We start from the raw sequence: 18018 nt of genomic DNA, 5'->3' as shown, positions 1-18018 counted from the left end.
TATTTCCGAAAAGAGTCATGAATACATCTCTAGGAGCTGTTAAGAAAAGTGACGTTAAATCTGACCAAAATTCGGTGAAAAATTTTGTAGAAAATATACACGAATCCTCATGAGAATTTGGTTATTATCAGCAGAAATTTGGAAACATTCGAATGTTCAAGAAGCGTTTTCATTTGACACGCCGGTGTAGGTTTTAAGCTTTTGTTACCTTGTTAATTTTTTGTATTTATTTTTGTTTTTTCTGATCGACAGCGGGATTATCAGGACTTAAAACTTGCCCGTTTTAAAAATATCCCACACATTTTACGCATTTTTGCCTAAATTTATGTAAGTTGTATTTGTCTTGTATCTATGAATATCATCGTGTTTTCGATAAAATTATTTCATACTCCCTTAGGCGTCGCAAGCCATGGTAGCTGACCACTCGTAGGGCAGATCTGACTTTATGGTCTTTTAGTCTTATATAAAATGTTAGCATGGTTCCTAGTCGTCCGACCATACCCCCTCCAACCTATTTTAGGTATGAGTGAAATCACCCTGTTATCTCATCTCTCTTTTCATATTTGTGTAAAAGAATAGTATATATAATTTCTCAGGGAGGTTTACATTGAATAAACGTAAAAAAATACGCCCCTGAAACAGCTCAAAATACCGAGCAGCAGAGCAGTAGATGCAATTTGGATATATGCGATGTATCTGATAACGTTTGACAAAGGCACCGTTTCAGCAGGCTAGGCAAGGGGTTGCAACAGATATGCACGCGGTGAGGGCTTTGAGCACTGAAAGGTACGGGAGGGTGGCGGAGAGGGGAGGGGGGGTACATCAGCTGAACTCTGGGGCTGGGGTCTCTCTGCAGCGCTGCAGCGCTGCAGAGGCTGAAAATTGGGTGACCTACTTTTAGCGACATCTTTACGAGGCACAAGGCACAAGGAGAATCCGATTCGGTAAGTTGCAAGGTTTACACACGTAACGAGGTCCTTCATTTTTGCGGATCACCCCCCTCCTCCCCCGGAGGTCTCTCTCTCCCTATTCTACTTCACAATTTTGGCCCGAGAAAGTTCCGAGGGCTGAATACTGTCGAGTCTTGTTATGAATGCTGCGAACAGGTTTCGGTTAGGATCAATAGTATCGGCCCATTTGGGGCGGGATTAGAATTTGAGCATCATAGAACACGTCTCGTCTCCTCATGGATGTTTTATGTTGAACACGGCAAATCAATTGAATATTTTCAAAGACAAAACACATTCAAAAGAAAAGCGTTTAGTTTACGATAAAGTTAGATAAACTAAAATATCCCCAAGAGATGGATCTATCCTGGTATGAATTTTATGTACTTCTTTTTTGTGGTTACTATTATATCACTCATATGGATTGGTGCGAATCAGGTCGAATACCCATTTTATTCAACGGAGCAGTTAGTGTCTTCTTCTTTTTTTATATATCGACGATGTAAGTTGGCAATCACATAACTCGTTTGCGCTGTCTGAAAATCTCCGCCTCTATGTTTTTTTTTTTATTTCTTTAAATGAGAACAAATTGACATCATTCCTTGAAATTTATGCAGAATTTTCTTCGCGCAGAGAAGAAAAATCGCTGCAGTTTTAAAGAATTGCCGTTGAGTAGTTTTCCGTTTAAAAAATAAAGTATGACAGGAAGTCTGCGACGTCGCCTACCGAGTTATGTGATTGCCGACTTACACCGTCGATATATATTCATATTTATCATGTAGTTGTTTTAAGATTTTTAACTTAAATAAAATCAATAATTAAGTTGAAAATATTTAGATTAAATTATATTTGATTTTGTTTTAAATTTTTTAGTCTACTGTTTTTATGGGAAACGAAGTGAATAAAATAAATTTTGTTATGGGTAAAATTTGAGTTCAGTGAAAACGGACTAGGATCCAAGTGGCCATTTTAAATGGACTTCAGTAAAGAACTCATTCATTCGCTGACAGCGTTTATCCATAGGCGTTTACTTCACATTAAAATTATATGATGCAGAGTTTCCGCTCGGGGAAGGAAGAAAAACGTACAGGGATCAAATTGACAAAAAGAAAGAAAGAAAGAAAAAAAAAAAAAAAAGTGAAAAAGATCATGGTCCACGCTAACAGGGTGGATGACGACATTTAAAGTGTTTACCGAGAAGCATTGACGCACTTTGTATTGAATGTAAACACTTGGATTTTAGTAATATCTTGTTATGCATGATTCATAGGTACAATTTAATCATTGAAATGCCATTCTGTGACACGAACCATTCTCTCCAAGAAAAGAGGTGGTTTCAGTGGAAAAGAGAGTCAGTTATTTGAAGGATGCTAAGTTGTGTGATTTGGCAGCAGTAATTCTTCATCAGGAAGGACCTCGAAAAAATCTATTATTTGTGTTTGTGAGTACATAAGACAGCTGAGAAAAAGGAACTCACCTTCATGAATTCTACGCTTGATTCGAGAGGGTTGTCAAATCTGAAGAGCAAAAGGAAATTTTCCTCCATCGGTAGCAAATGTGCCAGCTGAAAAGACAAATATTAAAGCATTAATTTATCTTTCTTGTTAAGGCGCCCCTAAGAAGAGATAACGTCTCCAATCAGGAAAAATAGCTTAATAAGTCCGATGCTAAAGTTAATTATAATTATTTTTAAATAAGATTTTCTCTCAATTTTTATTAAAGGAGATGAGAGGCATTTACGATTCAGGAAAACTGTAATGAGCTCTAAAAAGACGATTATATGACCACTTAAGCGTACATTGAAATCTTCATTTCTTCCTTCTACATTGAAAACTGTAATTTGAAAGGTAAAAGATTGAGTGATTCTTACCTCTCTGATGTCAATTTTCCCATCCTCATTGTCATCGTATGCTTCCATGAAGCACTTCATTAGTTCTACTAGCATGGCGTCCGAAACTGCCTATAAAACAGAACAAAAACAAGGAGAGATGAAGTCCACGAAGAATAAATTGCGTTTTTGTTTATAGATCGAAAGCGTCGGAGTATAATACTGCCGTGCTAAGGAAGAACGTCGTATGAGCCTTCAGACGTTGCCAAGTTTCCTCCGATAAAAACCGATTTACTGGGAAAATTGCGGATATTTTCCAAAATTTTCAGACAATTTCGCACGCAATTCAATCTAAAATATCTGAAAATTTCAAGGAAAAATATGCATGAATGTTGTAAAAAAAGACATGTTATATCAAGGGAAATTTGGCAACTCTCGAATGTTCTTATGGCGTTCCTCCTTAGTATGGCAGAATACCAAGTGACATTTTTGTAGAAATGGCGTTATGATCAGTTCAAGTGGTGTCAGTCAAAAAATAACGAAACTGTTGTCCAAAGAAATGAAGTAATGTAATTTAATTTTCAGTTATAAGTCAACATTGGTGCATACTTCGAACAAGTCACGAGGTGAATCTGGTTTTCCATCTCCGAACTTAGTTTCTTGAACGCACAATAAGTACTCTTGACGTGTTCTTTAAAATTTAAAAGAAATATATATCTTTGATGACCTACCATTCAAATTTTAAGGATATGAATGGCGATTCGGCATTAATTCAAAGATTTCCGGGATCAATTTTTCACGCTAAAAATTGACTTTTGTAAAGGGCCAGAGAATTTCTGTAACAGTTCAGGGGCTTGGAGGACAAGGCGCACAAGAGAAATTTCTGCTATTTCGAGAAATATGTGTTTGAAGTTTTAAAATTACATGGCGAAATCCTTATGGCGGAAAAAAAGTTCAAATTGACTTTTTGATGCTTAAAAATTGGAATTTAGGAGCAAATGTTTCACAAGATATGCACTAAGACTAGTTTTGCTCGAAATAATTAATACCTCAATTTTTTCAAAAACTGCACTTATACGCCTTGTCCTCCGAACCCCTCAGTTTACCCTCAAAAATACAGCTTTCCGACCTTTTTTCTATCCAGTAACCGTCTTCTATTCTTTAGAGTCCTGGACGTGGACACTGTAAAAAATTGACTCGAATTTAATGTTGAGAAAATTTCCTCTCAAATGAAGCATAATCGCTCGAGTGAAGCAGGTTTCTGTTTGGTGTGAGGAACTTTCTTCTTGATAAAAACCTATTTTTTTGATTTGAGAGAGAGTGGTATTAAAATTGAACTATCGAGCTTTTCGGCACTGGGGCGGACTCTCTTGTGGACAGTCACAGATTGTCGCTCTTCTGACGAAAGAAAGTAACGATAAATGAACGCTGCGAAATTTCCACTCAAATATTGTACGTTTTTCAGAAAACCATGCACCATTTTTTACTTATAATTTTTCTTGTTTATCCTCTTCTAATTACGTAAAATTCGGATGTAAATTTTGCAGTCATATCCTTGCAAAAAATTGAATTGGTTGTGTCAATTTTGCAGCCTTGGAATGAAGGTACCCTCCATCGACCAGGAGTCGATAAAATGATTGAACAATCACAGAGATTTTCAAACGCTGCATTTAAAAAGGCGTATTTTTAAAGTTTAGTCTGTGACGTTGTTCCTCTTCGCATAAACCACACCTATTCTGAATCCCATGCAGGCGGAAAAGCGGCGTAATTCTGCAATCCAATTGTAGCGCCGGTTTAAACGGGTTTCAGATCATTAAGGGAGACTCATTAGCGACTGGTGTGATGAAGGGGGCGAAGGGGGAGGGAGGGTGACTCCACAGAGCACCTTTCCCTTTTGTTCCTCTGTTAACGAGAATCGAACAACTCGATGGCAAAAAAATTGCGGGCCGGCTCCAAAGTCCCGGACTTTGTGGCAGTACAGTTGTCATATTGTGTGATAAAATTCCTTAACCGTATATTGAGTGATATGGGGAAACTGCCGATTTTTAGCACAATTCGGCAACCTAGTAGCCGCAAAACTTGAAAGATCCCAGCTACACCGCACAATGCGGCCCTTGCGCTGCTTTGCGAGTTCCAATTAATTGGCCTATCTTGCGCAGAGAGCTTTGAACACTGGCAAATACATGGAACCGATAGAGACGTCAGACCGAAAGGAACGTGGATATTTGTCAAGTATCCTAAAAAATCGGATTTTCTGACACTGTCCGTGGTTATGGAATTAAAATAGGTATCTAATCTAAATATATAATATTATATAATAAAGAAGAGGAAGCAGAAAACTCGTTAAGGGTTTGCCACACACGAATGATTGAGCCAACTGACAGTGAGTACAAATATTGCAGATAAAACTGACCAAATTTACTCTGAACTTTTTCTAGTTCATCCGTGAACACACTTTGGCTGTGAAAGATTTCATTTTCCAGCATGTATAATGTGAAAATCAACGGGCAGAACTCACTAGGTAGTATATTGTGCGCCTTATACAGGCCCTTTTCAGTGGCGAATCCAGGAATTCGGCAACGCTGGATTCCCTCCATTTAAACCTATGTTAAATAATCGATTCTTGTAGAAGCACCTGGCCCCTCTAAGAATCGATACATTTCCATAGGTTTAAATTGAGAAAAACAATGTTGCCGATTTGCTGGATCCGTCAATGGCCCTTTTACAAAAGATGTCCTCAATTTTGATTTCGATCTCTAGCTGTTGGCGCCGCCCCTTTTCAAGCGTGCACGGCCAGGAAACATGTAGAGCCGAATCGACGCCCACCGCCGGAACCTACATTCACGGGTAAATTATGTGGCCCTCGAATTTTATGTTCACCAGGGACAATTACAAACATTCACGCGACCATCGGTGAGATGTTTTTGTGCTCCACGCAAGGCAGAATTGGATTGGTAGCTGCGCCGCGGAATAACAATGAGCCTCCCTTTGCGAGCAGCCTGAGACTGAGGAACGTCTCAACTCAAACAAGACTTGACCCAAATCCGAGCCACCGCGTGTTACCGCCCGTTCAGTTTTGTAGCTTTTATCGATATAAATCTCACCATTTCCACTCCTCATACGAGGCAAGAATACCATGACTCAACTCCGAAACAAGTCAATGGGTCCCGGGTTCGAATCCCGATATTGGCGTCAAATTTTCACGGAACTGACGAGTGGATCTGTAGAAACAGATTCCACTCGGACTTAATCCCTGAAAAGTTGAAGAGCCTGTCTCTCTGATAAAAAAGCATACGTCTATAGATATCTGTAGATTCCTAACTACTAAGTAAACAAAGAGATAGAAACCAAATAAATTACGAAAAAAAACTCTGAAACAACGTATCTCAACGGCAACGTTCCCAAATTTTAACGTCATCAAAACGTCACTACGGATCTGGGTGTTTCCTTGCAAATTTTAAAACCACCTAATGCGACACACGCCAAAAAATAAATAAATAAATAATTTGTTGGGATGAAAACAGATCAACTTCACGGTTAAAGATACTTAAGCGATTTTCAGTTGATGGTGATGAGACATCTGAAAACAGCTTGAGATTGTTTTCATCTACTTTTTTTAGGGGCCGTTCGTCGAATACGTAGGGCTAAATTTGGGATTTTATGTCTCCCCCTCCCCCTTGTAACAAATTTCTTGAAGTAGTATCTATCTTTTAATACATAAGAACAAAATGGCGTAACGCACTCATCAACCACCTTACCCCAAGAGCGTTACGTGCTTCATAATCGGGTTCTAACTCTGAAAAAAAAGTTCAATAAACCCGAACTGTTCGAGCAATATTTAACATACACGACAGGTACTCACAACTAAGTTATGTTGTTTGCTCAAACAAACCATTCATTCCACGGAATCGAATTTTTGGAATTCGTTTATCGTAACCCTTAAATGCACAAGTCGAGTCAACTTGACCCGGTACTTGATAAAAACACTTGGCCCGTGGATTGTATGGAGCCGGTCCTTATACGAGCTTCAGATATACGTCTATACAAATGCATCGGTAAAGAGAATCAAATATCAAATTTAAGAAAAAAATAGAGTTCCAACACGGCCGAAGATATGAGAGACGTATTCGGGTCTCTTTTTTCATTTTCTCCATCGCTCATGAGCGACAATTCTTTGCAGCATTCCGCGAAGCGTAGCGAGTTCACGCCTTGTGCCGCCATCGCGCCTTCAATTTTGCGGATGCAACACGGCCATCCATCGAGCACGTATAGTTGTATCTCTGCGCCGCCATCAACGCGCGACCATTCTCTTGTTCTTTTCTGTAATGTGTTTGTGACCATTTGTCTTCTTGCAAAGGGATATACGTGACGAACCAGCCGAATATAGGAGGGACGCATTCAAGGCCTCGTTTTTAAACTTCTCTTTCGGATTGAATAAGCGAGACCTAATTGGCAGCATAGAATGAGACCCTATAAGGTCACGCCTCGCACAATCGCGCCTTCAATTTGGCAGATGCGACACGGACATCCATTAAGCACGAATAATTGTAGCTCGCGCTTCTCTTGTAACGCGCGTCATCAACTCGTCTTGAGATGTCTCTAATTTTTTAATTTTTTTTTTTTTAATTTTGAGAAAAACCGCTGATTTTCAAAGAGGCGAAAGGGTTACGAGAATTCATAAGGATAACAGGGTTCTTGATCAATGTATTTTTGCTTCGAAAACTCCAAATAAGGGGTAAAAATGTTAGAAAGTAATATGAGAGGGTGAGGGGACACCGGGACACCCTCTATAGCCTTTATTTATTACCACCTGAGATAACAGCCTAATAAAGGCAAAAGTTTCCGCAGAAAGAGCCGCTTAAGCCCTGAGGAATTGAGATTTATGACAGTATATTATTTGGGCTTTATTATATCATATATACAGCATGTGTGCTATATATTCAGAGTGTTCACGGCGGTTATTTTCGTTAAAGCGTTTATTTTTGCTGAAATATAACATATTTAAACACTCTTCTGTGCAGAGATAAAAAGAGAAAACAACTATGTGTACGCACTCTAGGGTTAGAGGACAATTCAATATTTTGATGTATTACTCTCACATCATTCAAGCAAGTAATTATTGGTATTGCATACCGTGTAAGCGCTAAATCTTAGATTACAATATAATTTCACTACGTTAAATTAAATACGTTCGCCTTTTTGAACTCCAGACTTTTTTTCTCAAATTCAAACTCTATCGGGGGCTCCAATCCTGGGAGGCTATAAAGTAGCACATTGATCGTCAGACTCACCACACTTCTCGATTTTACAGTTTTAGAGTGCCTATTTCATTTCTTCTCTACTCCTTTCCTTTATCCTTTATCCCCCTTTTTTTCTCAAGAAAGACAAGCCAGTTTTATGATACGAAATTTTCAACAGAAATTCCTCAAACAGATGAGAAAAAATCATGGAAATTTCCAAAACTTGTTTACAGGAGTCTCCCAATTGAGACATGAAGTACGACGGGTGGTTAGCGACGTAGCAAATGAAAATGTATGGTTTCGAAATTTAACCATCATGCCAAAAATTCTCAATTTTTCGATGCGAAAATTAGTTAAAGACTCACCTCCGGGCTGACCTCTGAAGATATGGCACTGGATACAAACTCCCTGAGAAATCCGTCGAGTTCTGTACCTTCGATGTATCCATTTCCTGTGCATAAAGAGACTGAATTAGAGATCGCAAGACAGCTAAATTTATGGGTTTTCAAAGCAACAAGCATCGTATGGACTGAAACTTAAATAGACAAAGGACATTCCTGATATTTGGGAGAAAAAGTTTATTGCATTTTTTTGACCCGTTTTAAGATTATAGTTGCATTTAAATGTGGAAGTCCTCGTAAACGAAACGTGGCAAATTTATTTGACCGAGTTAACAACAAAAGTGCAAGATGAATTTATAGAAGAAAATTTTTGCAAAAAGACTGCAGTAACCTGTAAAATGTAAAAATATCTTTGGCTGAATATGATCTCAACTTTAGGACGGTATCAGTATAATAAAGTAGAAATTAAATGACATCGTCACTTTGAATTCCATTCTTATTCTCTCAAATTTTATTCAAGCTCTATCACTGACTGGGGGTTTCTGTTATTGCAAGGTAATATTGGTATGACATCAGTATGATATGATGCTGGTTTTCCACACCAGTAAGTTATATTAAACTGGCCTAGGATGGTATCATACTAATTCGACGTATCACGGTAGATGATATCGTTACCCTCCGGCTGAAGTATCACAAGCGCCATGCGATGTTTCAAAATTTCCGCCGCCATTTTATTTTTTTACAGCGAAATTGTTCAATAAAGCTGTCCGAAAATGTCACTGAATTTCATCAGCAGCGCCAAGAAAATTCAGTGAAATTTTCGGACTGCTTTATTGAGCAATTTCTCCGTAAGAAAATATAAGGCGGCGGAAATTTTGAAACGTCGCATGGAGCTTGTGATACTTTGGCCGAAAGGTGACGATAATATACTGATCGAATTTACAAGGAATGGAATACAAAATTAGTTAAAAAATTTGGTAAATACACCGAATTATTTGATTATGGCGAAGTTCAGTAACACAGGCACATGCAACCTCAATTACTGTGATTTTAAATCTTCTACAAGCAATGTTGGTCTTTTTTGGATCCTAAGAGCTCCCTAAGGCCTAAGAAGACTGAGCTAATGAGCTAATCAGAGGTGGATCCTGCAGCGGTCTGATTGTTGAAATTTATAGACAAAGCGATAGACAAAGAGGACAAAAGAGATATGAAGCCATCCTGGACAAAGGAAGAAGGTAATAGACTAACTAACGGCAGCCCACGAGCGACCCCATAGTTTGTCTATAATTTTCTCCCTTAGGTAGTCCATAGGAACCACCAATTCCAACCAATAACATCGCTCATCCGTACTCCCTATGTCTTCTCTGTCTATCACTTTGTCTATAAATTTCAAGAATTTGCCCGCAGTAACCATAATCTCACTATAAAGGCACACGATGAGAAATCAAGCGAGTGCAATGAGTGCATACCGTCTTTATCGTAGTGGCTCCAAACTTCCATGAACTGATTGGCCGAGAGTTTTTTGAGCTCGCGACTGTTGGGGTCTCGATACTGGCGCATGAAGTTGTTTGCTTTCTCCTGCAAGTTGATCCGCTTCGCCGCCGCTCTGGCTGCCTCTTGGTCCTCGCTCATCCTGCACCGACAAACAAACAAACAAAGGCTCGCTTAACAATCAAACGAAACCGTGGCCCTCCGGCCTGAACCCCGATGTATCGATTTACTCGCTTTTCTGGGTAAAACTGGATGCAGTATTGGCAGTAGCTCATCGAAAATATGCTGAGCATTGCAGTCATTCAAAAGGGTCATCCCCTGGTAAAAATTGACGATAGGAGCTGCGTAGCTGGCTGTAGAATGCGGAGAAAATCATATAGCCGGGCTATACGAAGCTATAAAAAAGTATACAGTCGGGCTATAGTTCCTATCGCCGGGCTTTACACTTTATCGCCATTGGCTGTAAGAGGGTATAAGAAATTGTGTAGAAATTCGTGTGATTTGGAAATCATTAAGTTTGATACGGAAATACCTTAATGTTTACAAAACACACATTATATTTTCCTTTAAAACATATTTTTTTTCATCAATTAAAATGAGAATAATCCATACAGAGTGTGCAAACATTTCAAAATCATGAGTTGAAAAACGCTGACTCCGCGAGATTAAATATTAGAGCCTAACACAAAGCGGAGCGGCGACGCACTGACGGCGACGCACTGGCGCCTACAAACGTAACTGGGATACTTCACGCATTGCAGGCGCCAATGCGTGTCTCGCGCTCTCTGCCCGCCCGCCGCGCCGCAGCGTGCCACGGCACGGCGCGGCGTCTGAAGCAACTATTTAACACCAGATGTATTGCACAGTATCATAAGAAAATAAAAGCGCTCCAACATATTAAGAATGACAGGTATCCCTCAAAAGTACGGAGCTTTCCTCGCAAAATAAATCAAGATACTACGGCACAAAAAGAGAGCGGTAGTCCAAAAACTAACTAAGTCCTAGTATCCGTATTTAGTAACGTTTAGCATAAACTTTATCGTCTGGCTGTTGCTTGATAGCCATCGGCTATAAAAGGCTATAAGAAATTGTACAGCCGGCTACAGAAGCTATTGGAAATCTTACAGCCGGCTTTAGGTCTATAGTATTTTGGAACACACATTTTACTGCCAATTTTTACCAGGGTTGTAATTTCATCGCGCCTTCTTCGTATAAAAGGATAAGTAAAAATCAATCATATTTGGACCGCGTTAAGCAGAAAGGAACCAAGCCACATCAGCTTTTGCCAAATTTAACTCAGCAGTGTAGTTTTCTACATGAAAACGGTTGTGCCGAATTATGTGCAAATATCAGTGAATTTTCTGCATAATACGAGGCAATACCTTAAAATTTTCAAAGGTATCCGCACAAATGTTCTCTTTAAAAAAATCTAATTGCCCAGCTAAATTTGGCAATCGCTATAGTGGCTTGGTTCCTTTTTGCTAAACGCGGTCCATTTCTATAAGTGAATGTATTTGTCTTTACTGCAGCCTAATTGTTGAAAATTTTTCTGGCCGTGTCAGCGAGATAAGACAAGACATAGCCTTATCTGCTGAGCCGTGTATTACATCGATTTTGCAATGTCCTCTTGTGCTGACATTTTCAACAATCAGGCCACAGGCCAGCTATTGTCACACGATCTAATTGTGATATCAATATATCAGTACCCCAGATCCAAAAGGTACCTGATTATCCGGGGAAAACCGCTTGTCGGCCCCATTGATTTCAATGTAAATCGCAATATTTGAAAACCCGTATCACATAATCGGCGTAAGATAGAGCTTAGGGCTACCAAATTTTTCACACACGCGGAACCGTTAATAGATTTTTAAAAAGCCACAAACTCGATTCTTCCAAAAATGTGAGTTGGTTACCCGGTACTCTTCAGCTCTGGGGTACTGCGATATCAAGGTAAAGAGTTGTGATTAGCTTACTCGATGACTGGGACTAATCACAACACCAGCAGCCTGATTGTTCAAACTTTAACTGGCTATCGGCAAGACAAGACATAGCCCTATCTGCGCCGTGTAATGTATCGATTTTCGATTCTTGTCGTGCCAACAGAAATTTCAACAATCAGGCTACTGACCCTGATATATTGATAGTAGCAACGGTTTTGTCGTGCGACACAAGAGTAAAAAAACACGTTTCTCGATTTGCAACGTCAATAATTACCGACCACACTTGTATTTTCCTGGAGGAAGGAAAAAAAATGAGGAAGGAATTGAATGTTATAATTACCGACTAGAACCATTGCATTCAATCGGCAGTGCAAAAGAAACCCTAAAAACCTCACTTTTTTCCAAGTATTCAGTTTTTGTAACGCATGAAAACCAATGAACCATCTACAAAACTTTGGTGCAATTGGCTCGTCCTGTTAGATAGAGTCTGCTTATGCCCGAGTTCCATTATGTTAATAGAAACGTGAAGTCCTGCACATATTGAGTAGTAATAGTTTGCGTCCAGGAGAGTGGCAGGAACGGGAAATATAAAGCCGTGAGGATTTCGAGAGAGACGGCATTTTTATTCCGACAGCTTGTCTTTGCGAGTTTCATGATTCTTTCTCAGTGCTGAGCACATACTGAGTGAGATTTCACGTGAGAATACAGATGAGAGTGTCTGAAGACAGTTAGCAAGACAATGGAGCAATTATATTTTGTAAGAATAAACATGATAACTCCGAGCAATGCTTTGCAACATCTGAGCGGTATAATCTCAGTTTGTCACTGGGCCGGAAATTGTGTTTCACGATTGCAAAATGAAAACCAATTGGTCTTTGGTAAACGACCTCATTCTGCTTAACCTTCGTATCTCTCTAAATTTCGTAATGTTCTTCCTTAAAAACAAATTCTTTCCTAGTTTTTAAGATTTGTTACGCTCAAAATTAGTAATTTTCAATGTTTTTTTAAAAATCTTTCAACTCTTTTATTGAAAAGAAAATTTGTTGCGCGTGTTAAACATCTCTTTATAAACCCGCAAAGTCCAAACATATTTGAAGCAACCATTTCCTCTTATCCTATCTTGATCTAAGTTCATCTGATTTTTTTCTCTCTCCATTGCTAAAATTTAGGTTAAAAAAAAACAAACAAAAAAAAGTTTAAAGGTTTTTTTCTATTCTTCGATGACGAGAATGTGGCTTCGAGATCTCACTGTAGCATCTAACATCAAGAAAAAAAACCGCTGTGTGGTAAATCTCCTCATCAAAGTTAATTGAATTTTTCAGCGTTCATTCTTTTTTAGGCCTTGTCTCCACGGGCTGTTTCACGAGATTTGTCCCAAGGAAAAATCCCACTTACGAAGTTAGTACCAAGTATGGTCCTTTTACTCCTAGGACCCACTGAGAGAGGAAGAAGTGTAAAAGAACCGTGCGATATTTTGTTGAATACTCCATTGTTCATGTTTGTTTAGTTAAAATAATGTGTCTAATTGTCAGTTGAGTGCAATTAGGTATTATTTTAATCCCGGTTAAATACTCGACTTCATCTAATTTATCTTCCCGCGCAAACTAGTCGCAGGACAGTATGAGCCTCGTCCCGTGGAGACGGTAACTGGGAAAAATCCCAGAAGTTTCATTCCTGCGATTCGAACTTGGGACAAATCCCATGAAAACGTCCCGTGGAGACAAGGCCTTAATAACTTTATTAAATTTTTAGAATCCAGCGATCTTCAAAAACCAATCGATGACTGGTGATAAATTCGTGAAAAACGGAGGATTTATTCAATATTGATTTTTACTCGAACACAAAAAAACAAATTTTCCCGAAACTTCATATCGGAACATTTTGCTCTCTTTGGTGCGCCGGTGGATATCATTATCTCACCCGGCTGGTGGATGGCCGTCCGTTGACCTGGAAAAAGCAGCGGAGCAGAATACGATTTTCACGCACAAGTTGGCATCACCGAGGAGTTCGGGTGGAAAAATCCTCTCTGGGACCAGTAAATTAACTTGGCCTCCGTTCGTATTGGAAACGAGGGATTTCGGTGCCAATCTGACAAATACAACGGCCCTGACTTTCGGTATCAGCGGCGTGGCGTGAAGGATCGACTATCGATATTCCTTCGTTTGCAGCTATGGTAAAGAATCGATTATTTGCGGACACCCTGTTTATCGAGCCTTTTCCATAGGTTTAAATGGCAGATCAATCGATACATCGCAAAGCACGCCGCGCCGCTGTTCGGTATCGGAGACTCGAGTCCAAACTTAGAAGTTCGAACATCGGCTGATATCCGAGCTGGAGAAGGGGTCGAAATGAAAGTGTCACACGCTGATTCATCGGAGGATTTAGAGAAATCCAATTCGCTCTCCAACAGTCAGTGCCGTCGGTTCCGCTCGAAACTCTCGGATTTTTTTTTCCTTGTAGGCAACGCAACGCAATGTGAAAGAGTTTTTTCGAGGAACCGCAACTCTGTCGGCAACTCCGGGTATCACGATCTTAGACAGTGATTTGAGATGCCACGTCTTACAGAGCTGCATATAGTGCTTAAGGTGTATCTACAGCTGCGTGAAGTAAGAAATTTCTCCGCGCAGGGGGCGCCACCGCTGTGTTTTAGAGTCCGTACAGCACCACGTGAGTCCTTGAGCTTTTATAAAAGTTGAAGGAATTTCTGTTTAAATCGAAGATAAATAAGTTCTAGCTATAACATTCTTCTTCCTATTGACCCTAAAAACAACGTGAAAAGTCATTTCTGAAGCTCTGCAATTTGATCCCAGAAAAAAGTAGGGTTAAGCATGATGACCTTGATGCAACCAATCGCGCTTGATCGCTCTCAGCAGTTGGCAGATATCTCTCTCCCACCGTGAGCTGTCTCTCTCGCACTTACAGATATCCCGTAAGAGAAACTGGGATCAATTTACAGCTTTTATTATTAGACTTTCAAAGCTCGCGTTTGTTTCTAAGGATTCCAGACGTATGCTGCTAGAACTTATGAGTCTTAGAATTTAAGATACCTTTTGTGATATTTAAATAATCACTGATTTCGGAGTCGGATTTTAGCAGCGCGACGTGGTGGATTTTTTCGGAACTACAGCTGAAGATTAACCTTAAATCCTAGAGGGGTCACCTCGACATGTCATTTTCAAAACACTGTAACCTAGTCGTTCTTTGACTCAGAGACTCGGATTTGTTTCGTTTTATCGGTAATTACTCGGACTTTAAGTCTGTACAAACCGCATTTTGATATCTGCTACCGCTCGCCCGAAAAAAAAAAAGAAAAACGTGCAGTACTCTCTGGTCTCTCCATGTAGTATATTTGGGAATCCGCCACCGTGCCAACCGCACTGTGTTTTGCGCAATGTGTGAAGTATCCCTACAGTCTTGTAGGCGCTATGCGTTTCACGCCGACCCACAGAAAAAATTAAATTGCTGATTTAACAATTCAATTGCTAAAAAACGTGACTGCAATGTTTCAATGTAGATTTTACAACAAAAAAAAATGCTACTTTAATCATCCCGTGGTTGAATTAGCTTACAATAGTGGTTAAAGTAGCATTTTTTTGTTGTAAAATCTACGTTGAAACGTTGCAGTCACTTTTTTTAGCGATTGAATCCTTAAATCAGAAATTTAATTTTTTCCGTGAAGGGATGTGTGAAATTTAAAAACTTGTTTACAAAAGATAATCAGTAGTTGTAAAAAATTATTAAAGAATACCAAGTAAGGAGCTCTGCCGTGAGATCCTGACAAAAATCAGTATTTAAATTTTTCACGCAGATTATGATCGTTTAATCGGATTAACTGCATGATATCAATTCTTGTCCACGTCAAATAAGTTTACACACTTTTAGACTGCGACGGAAGATTGTCTAACGATACGTTCGCATGGAAAGTAAATGCAAGAACCAAGATGGCGGACCTTTTGTCGCAGTCTAAAGTGTGTAAACTTGATTGGCGCAGACTCTAATTAAAAAAAGGAAACCCACACTCCGTTGGAGCGTTTCATATTTTCGTTTTTTCTTCTCCTTATTTTTCATTATTTATTATTCAAGAAAACTATTGATGTATTTTCAGATAATAATAAAAAACTACATTATTATAGAAATCAGGAAAAGAAAAATCATGGACATTTTTGCGAATTTTGAATGGTTTGTGCTTTTTTCAGCGCAATACAGCTTACTAGGCTCATAAATCTGCAAATTAGAATCTAGTATCCAATATACAATCGTCTTCACTTTAAAAACAATTCCTGCAAAAGGCGGCAGCCTGGGTCTCGAGCAGCGATTCCACACACAGATGTGTCGCTTGAATCACACACGGCTGAATTGAGCCAACGGATCCCCCTTTCTCGCCCGCCTGAAGTCGCGCCCTCCTAATTTTGTCGAGTTTTTATCAAAAGCCATAACTCCGTTTTCATTTCTTGAGGCTTAGAAAACCTCACCCGAAACTCGTAACCAGGAGATACCTCTTTGAGCGCCACTATTTTATTGCTGAACGGAATCTGTGCATTTTTCACACAGAGGAAAGTTCTCTCCTACAATACAAAGTCAATTCTCGTAGTCCATGGATTCAGACGGTTTTTCGTTTAAAAAAGGAAGGGCCCGCCCGCTGGTATTGAAAGTTTTCGTTTCATTCCCACCCAGATTTTTTGGGGTGAATCCACACTGATCAAGTACTAGGTAAACCACTTTCTCCGTCTTTTATCCCTTTATCAGTAAGCCACCCAAAAGCCAACCTCTCAACCCTTCTCTTTGAATTACGTGAAATTGACTTGAACTCCCCAAATTTTTCCAGAACATGAAGATGGAAGCCTAAAAATAGTTATTGTAATAGGATTTTTTATTTTATTTTAGAGATGCTTGCTTCAGACTGGATCTAACCACCCCCCCCCCCCCCTCCATCGTACAATACCGCGTTAGCCAAGCTTAACCCTCCCCTCCCAAAAAAATGGCTCTCATAGTACTTGTAAGTAACTTTTAGTAAATACTGTTTTTTTCTCACTTTTTAGCAAAGGGCGGATCCGACACATCTAGAGAAATATCTCAGTTACGTGTTCCTAGAGGACCTCCCTCTTAAACCGTTACTAAAAGCAAAATATTGCACCTTTATTGAGCCAACTTTGATTGCAAATTTCGGGTCGAGTAGTTTTTTTCAGGTTCGGGGAAAATCGTTTGCGAAACAATGTTTAAAGCTTAATAAATCCGTTTCTTTTTATCAAAATTTGATATCTCAACGCTTATATGTTTCCGGCACGGACCCGGTCAAAGTATTGTCATTAATTTTTGCTCCATATTATAATCTCTTAAAATTGCTTTTTTAATTCATAACTGGGAATTCGCTTGGTCAATTTGTATGTTCTCCTTCATCTCTTGAACAATTATATATCATTGGAGACATCGAGGCGCGGGGCGCGAAGCGCTTATTGTGGGTTGGAACACATAATGGTCGGAGGGGGCACCCCCTGATTCCTCTTATACTGTCACTAAAGAGATTTACCATCCATGTTTACCGGTCAAAAACACCCGTGGAACGAACAATGTCCATCATGACCGAAATGGTGAAACCAGCAGTGAACTCAACTCAGCGCGCCTCCAGTTCTGCGGGATACCTCACGCCTTACCCAGGAGTTAGTTTAGTTGTATCTTAGGTTCGAACCTAACTTGGGTCGGCACTACTCTGTAACTCGCCTCCGTCTCGCTGCTATTGAACATAACAACCGAGTTGTGCACACATCTATTATCTATAGAAATTGTGTCATGATGTATAAAAAACATTCAATTTCTTATGATGGAAAAATCTGTATTAAATGTTAGAATAATGGTGAGGGAATCATTGAAAGATGGAATTGATGTTATGTCATATTTATTCACGATAATTATTATTAACGTCGAAGAATAGAGGAAAATTTAGTGAACTGTGCGTAAAATTAGATTTTAACGCTTAGCCGGAAAGCTGTAAAGGCTGATCTCCATTGGAGAATTCGCACAAACATTTTTCAATGCTTCATCTAAAAGTACTTGAAGAGCTGAAATGGCAGTAGTTTGTAAACTTTATTTCTGATATGAGATAAAGTATAAAAATAGATTTTAAAAGTGAGAAAATTGACCGTCTTATGACCTCATCCGTCGGAATCTCCCATTCAAACATGCATTTTAGCAGAGTAGATAATTCTGCCATACCTCCTCCAATGATTGTTCAAT

General features: G+C 39.3%; 1 protein-coding gene across 2 annotated transcripts in view; it reads right to left on the bottom strand.

The window, feature by feature from the left end:
* The window catches only part of Cbp53E (Calbindin 53E), a 147556-nt gene that overhangs the window by 28484 nt on the left and 101054 nt on the right, over positions 1 to 18018 (bottom strand). For both annotated transcript variants that reach the window (XM_072295972.1, XM_019040935.2), the window contains exons 2-5: positions 9826 to 9989; positions 8381 to 8466; positions 2818 to 2907; positions 2425 to 2511 (exon numbers count right to left, since the gene is read on the bottom strand). In XM_072295972.1, coding sequence (XP_072152073.1) covers positions 2425 to 2511; positions 2818 to 2907; positions 8381 to 8466; positions 9826 to 9988 — 426 coding nt within the window. In that variant the 5' untranslated portion in view covers position 9989. The remainder of the gene's footprint in view (positions 1 to 2424; positions 2512 to 2817; positions 2908 to 8380; positions 8467 to 9825; positions 9990 to 18018) is intronic.

Source organism: Bemisia tabaci, chromosome 2 (genome assembly GCF_918797505.1).
Source record: "Bemisia tabaci chromosome 2, PGI_BMITA_v3".
Classification (NCBI taxonomy): Eukaryota; Metazoa; Arthropoda; class Insecta; order Hemiptera; family Aleyrodidae; genus Bemisia; species Bemisia tabaci.
This window is presented reverse-complemented; position numbering and strand designations above follow the sequence as displayed.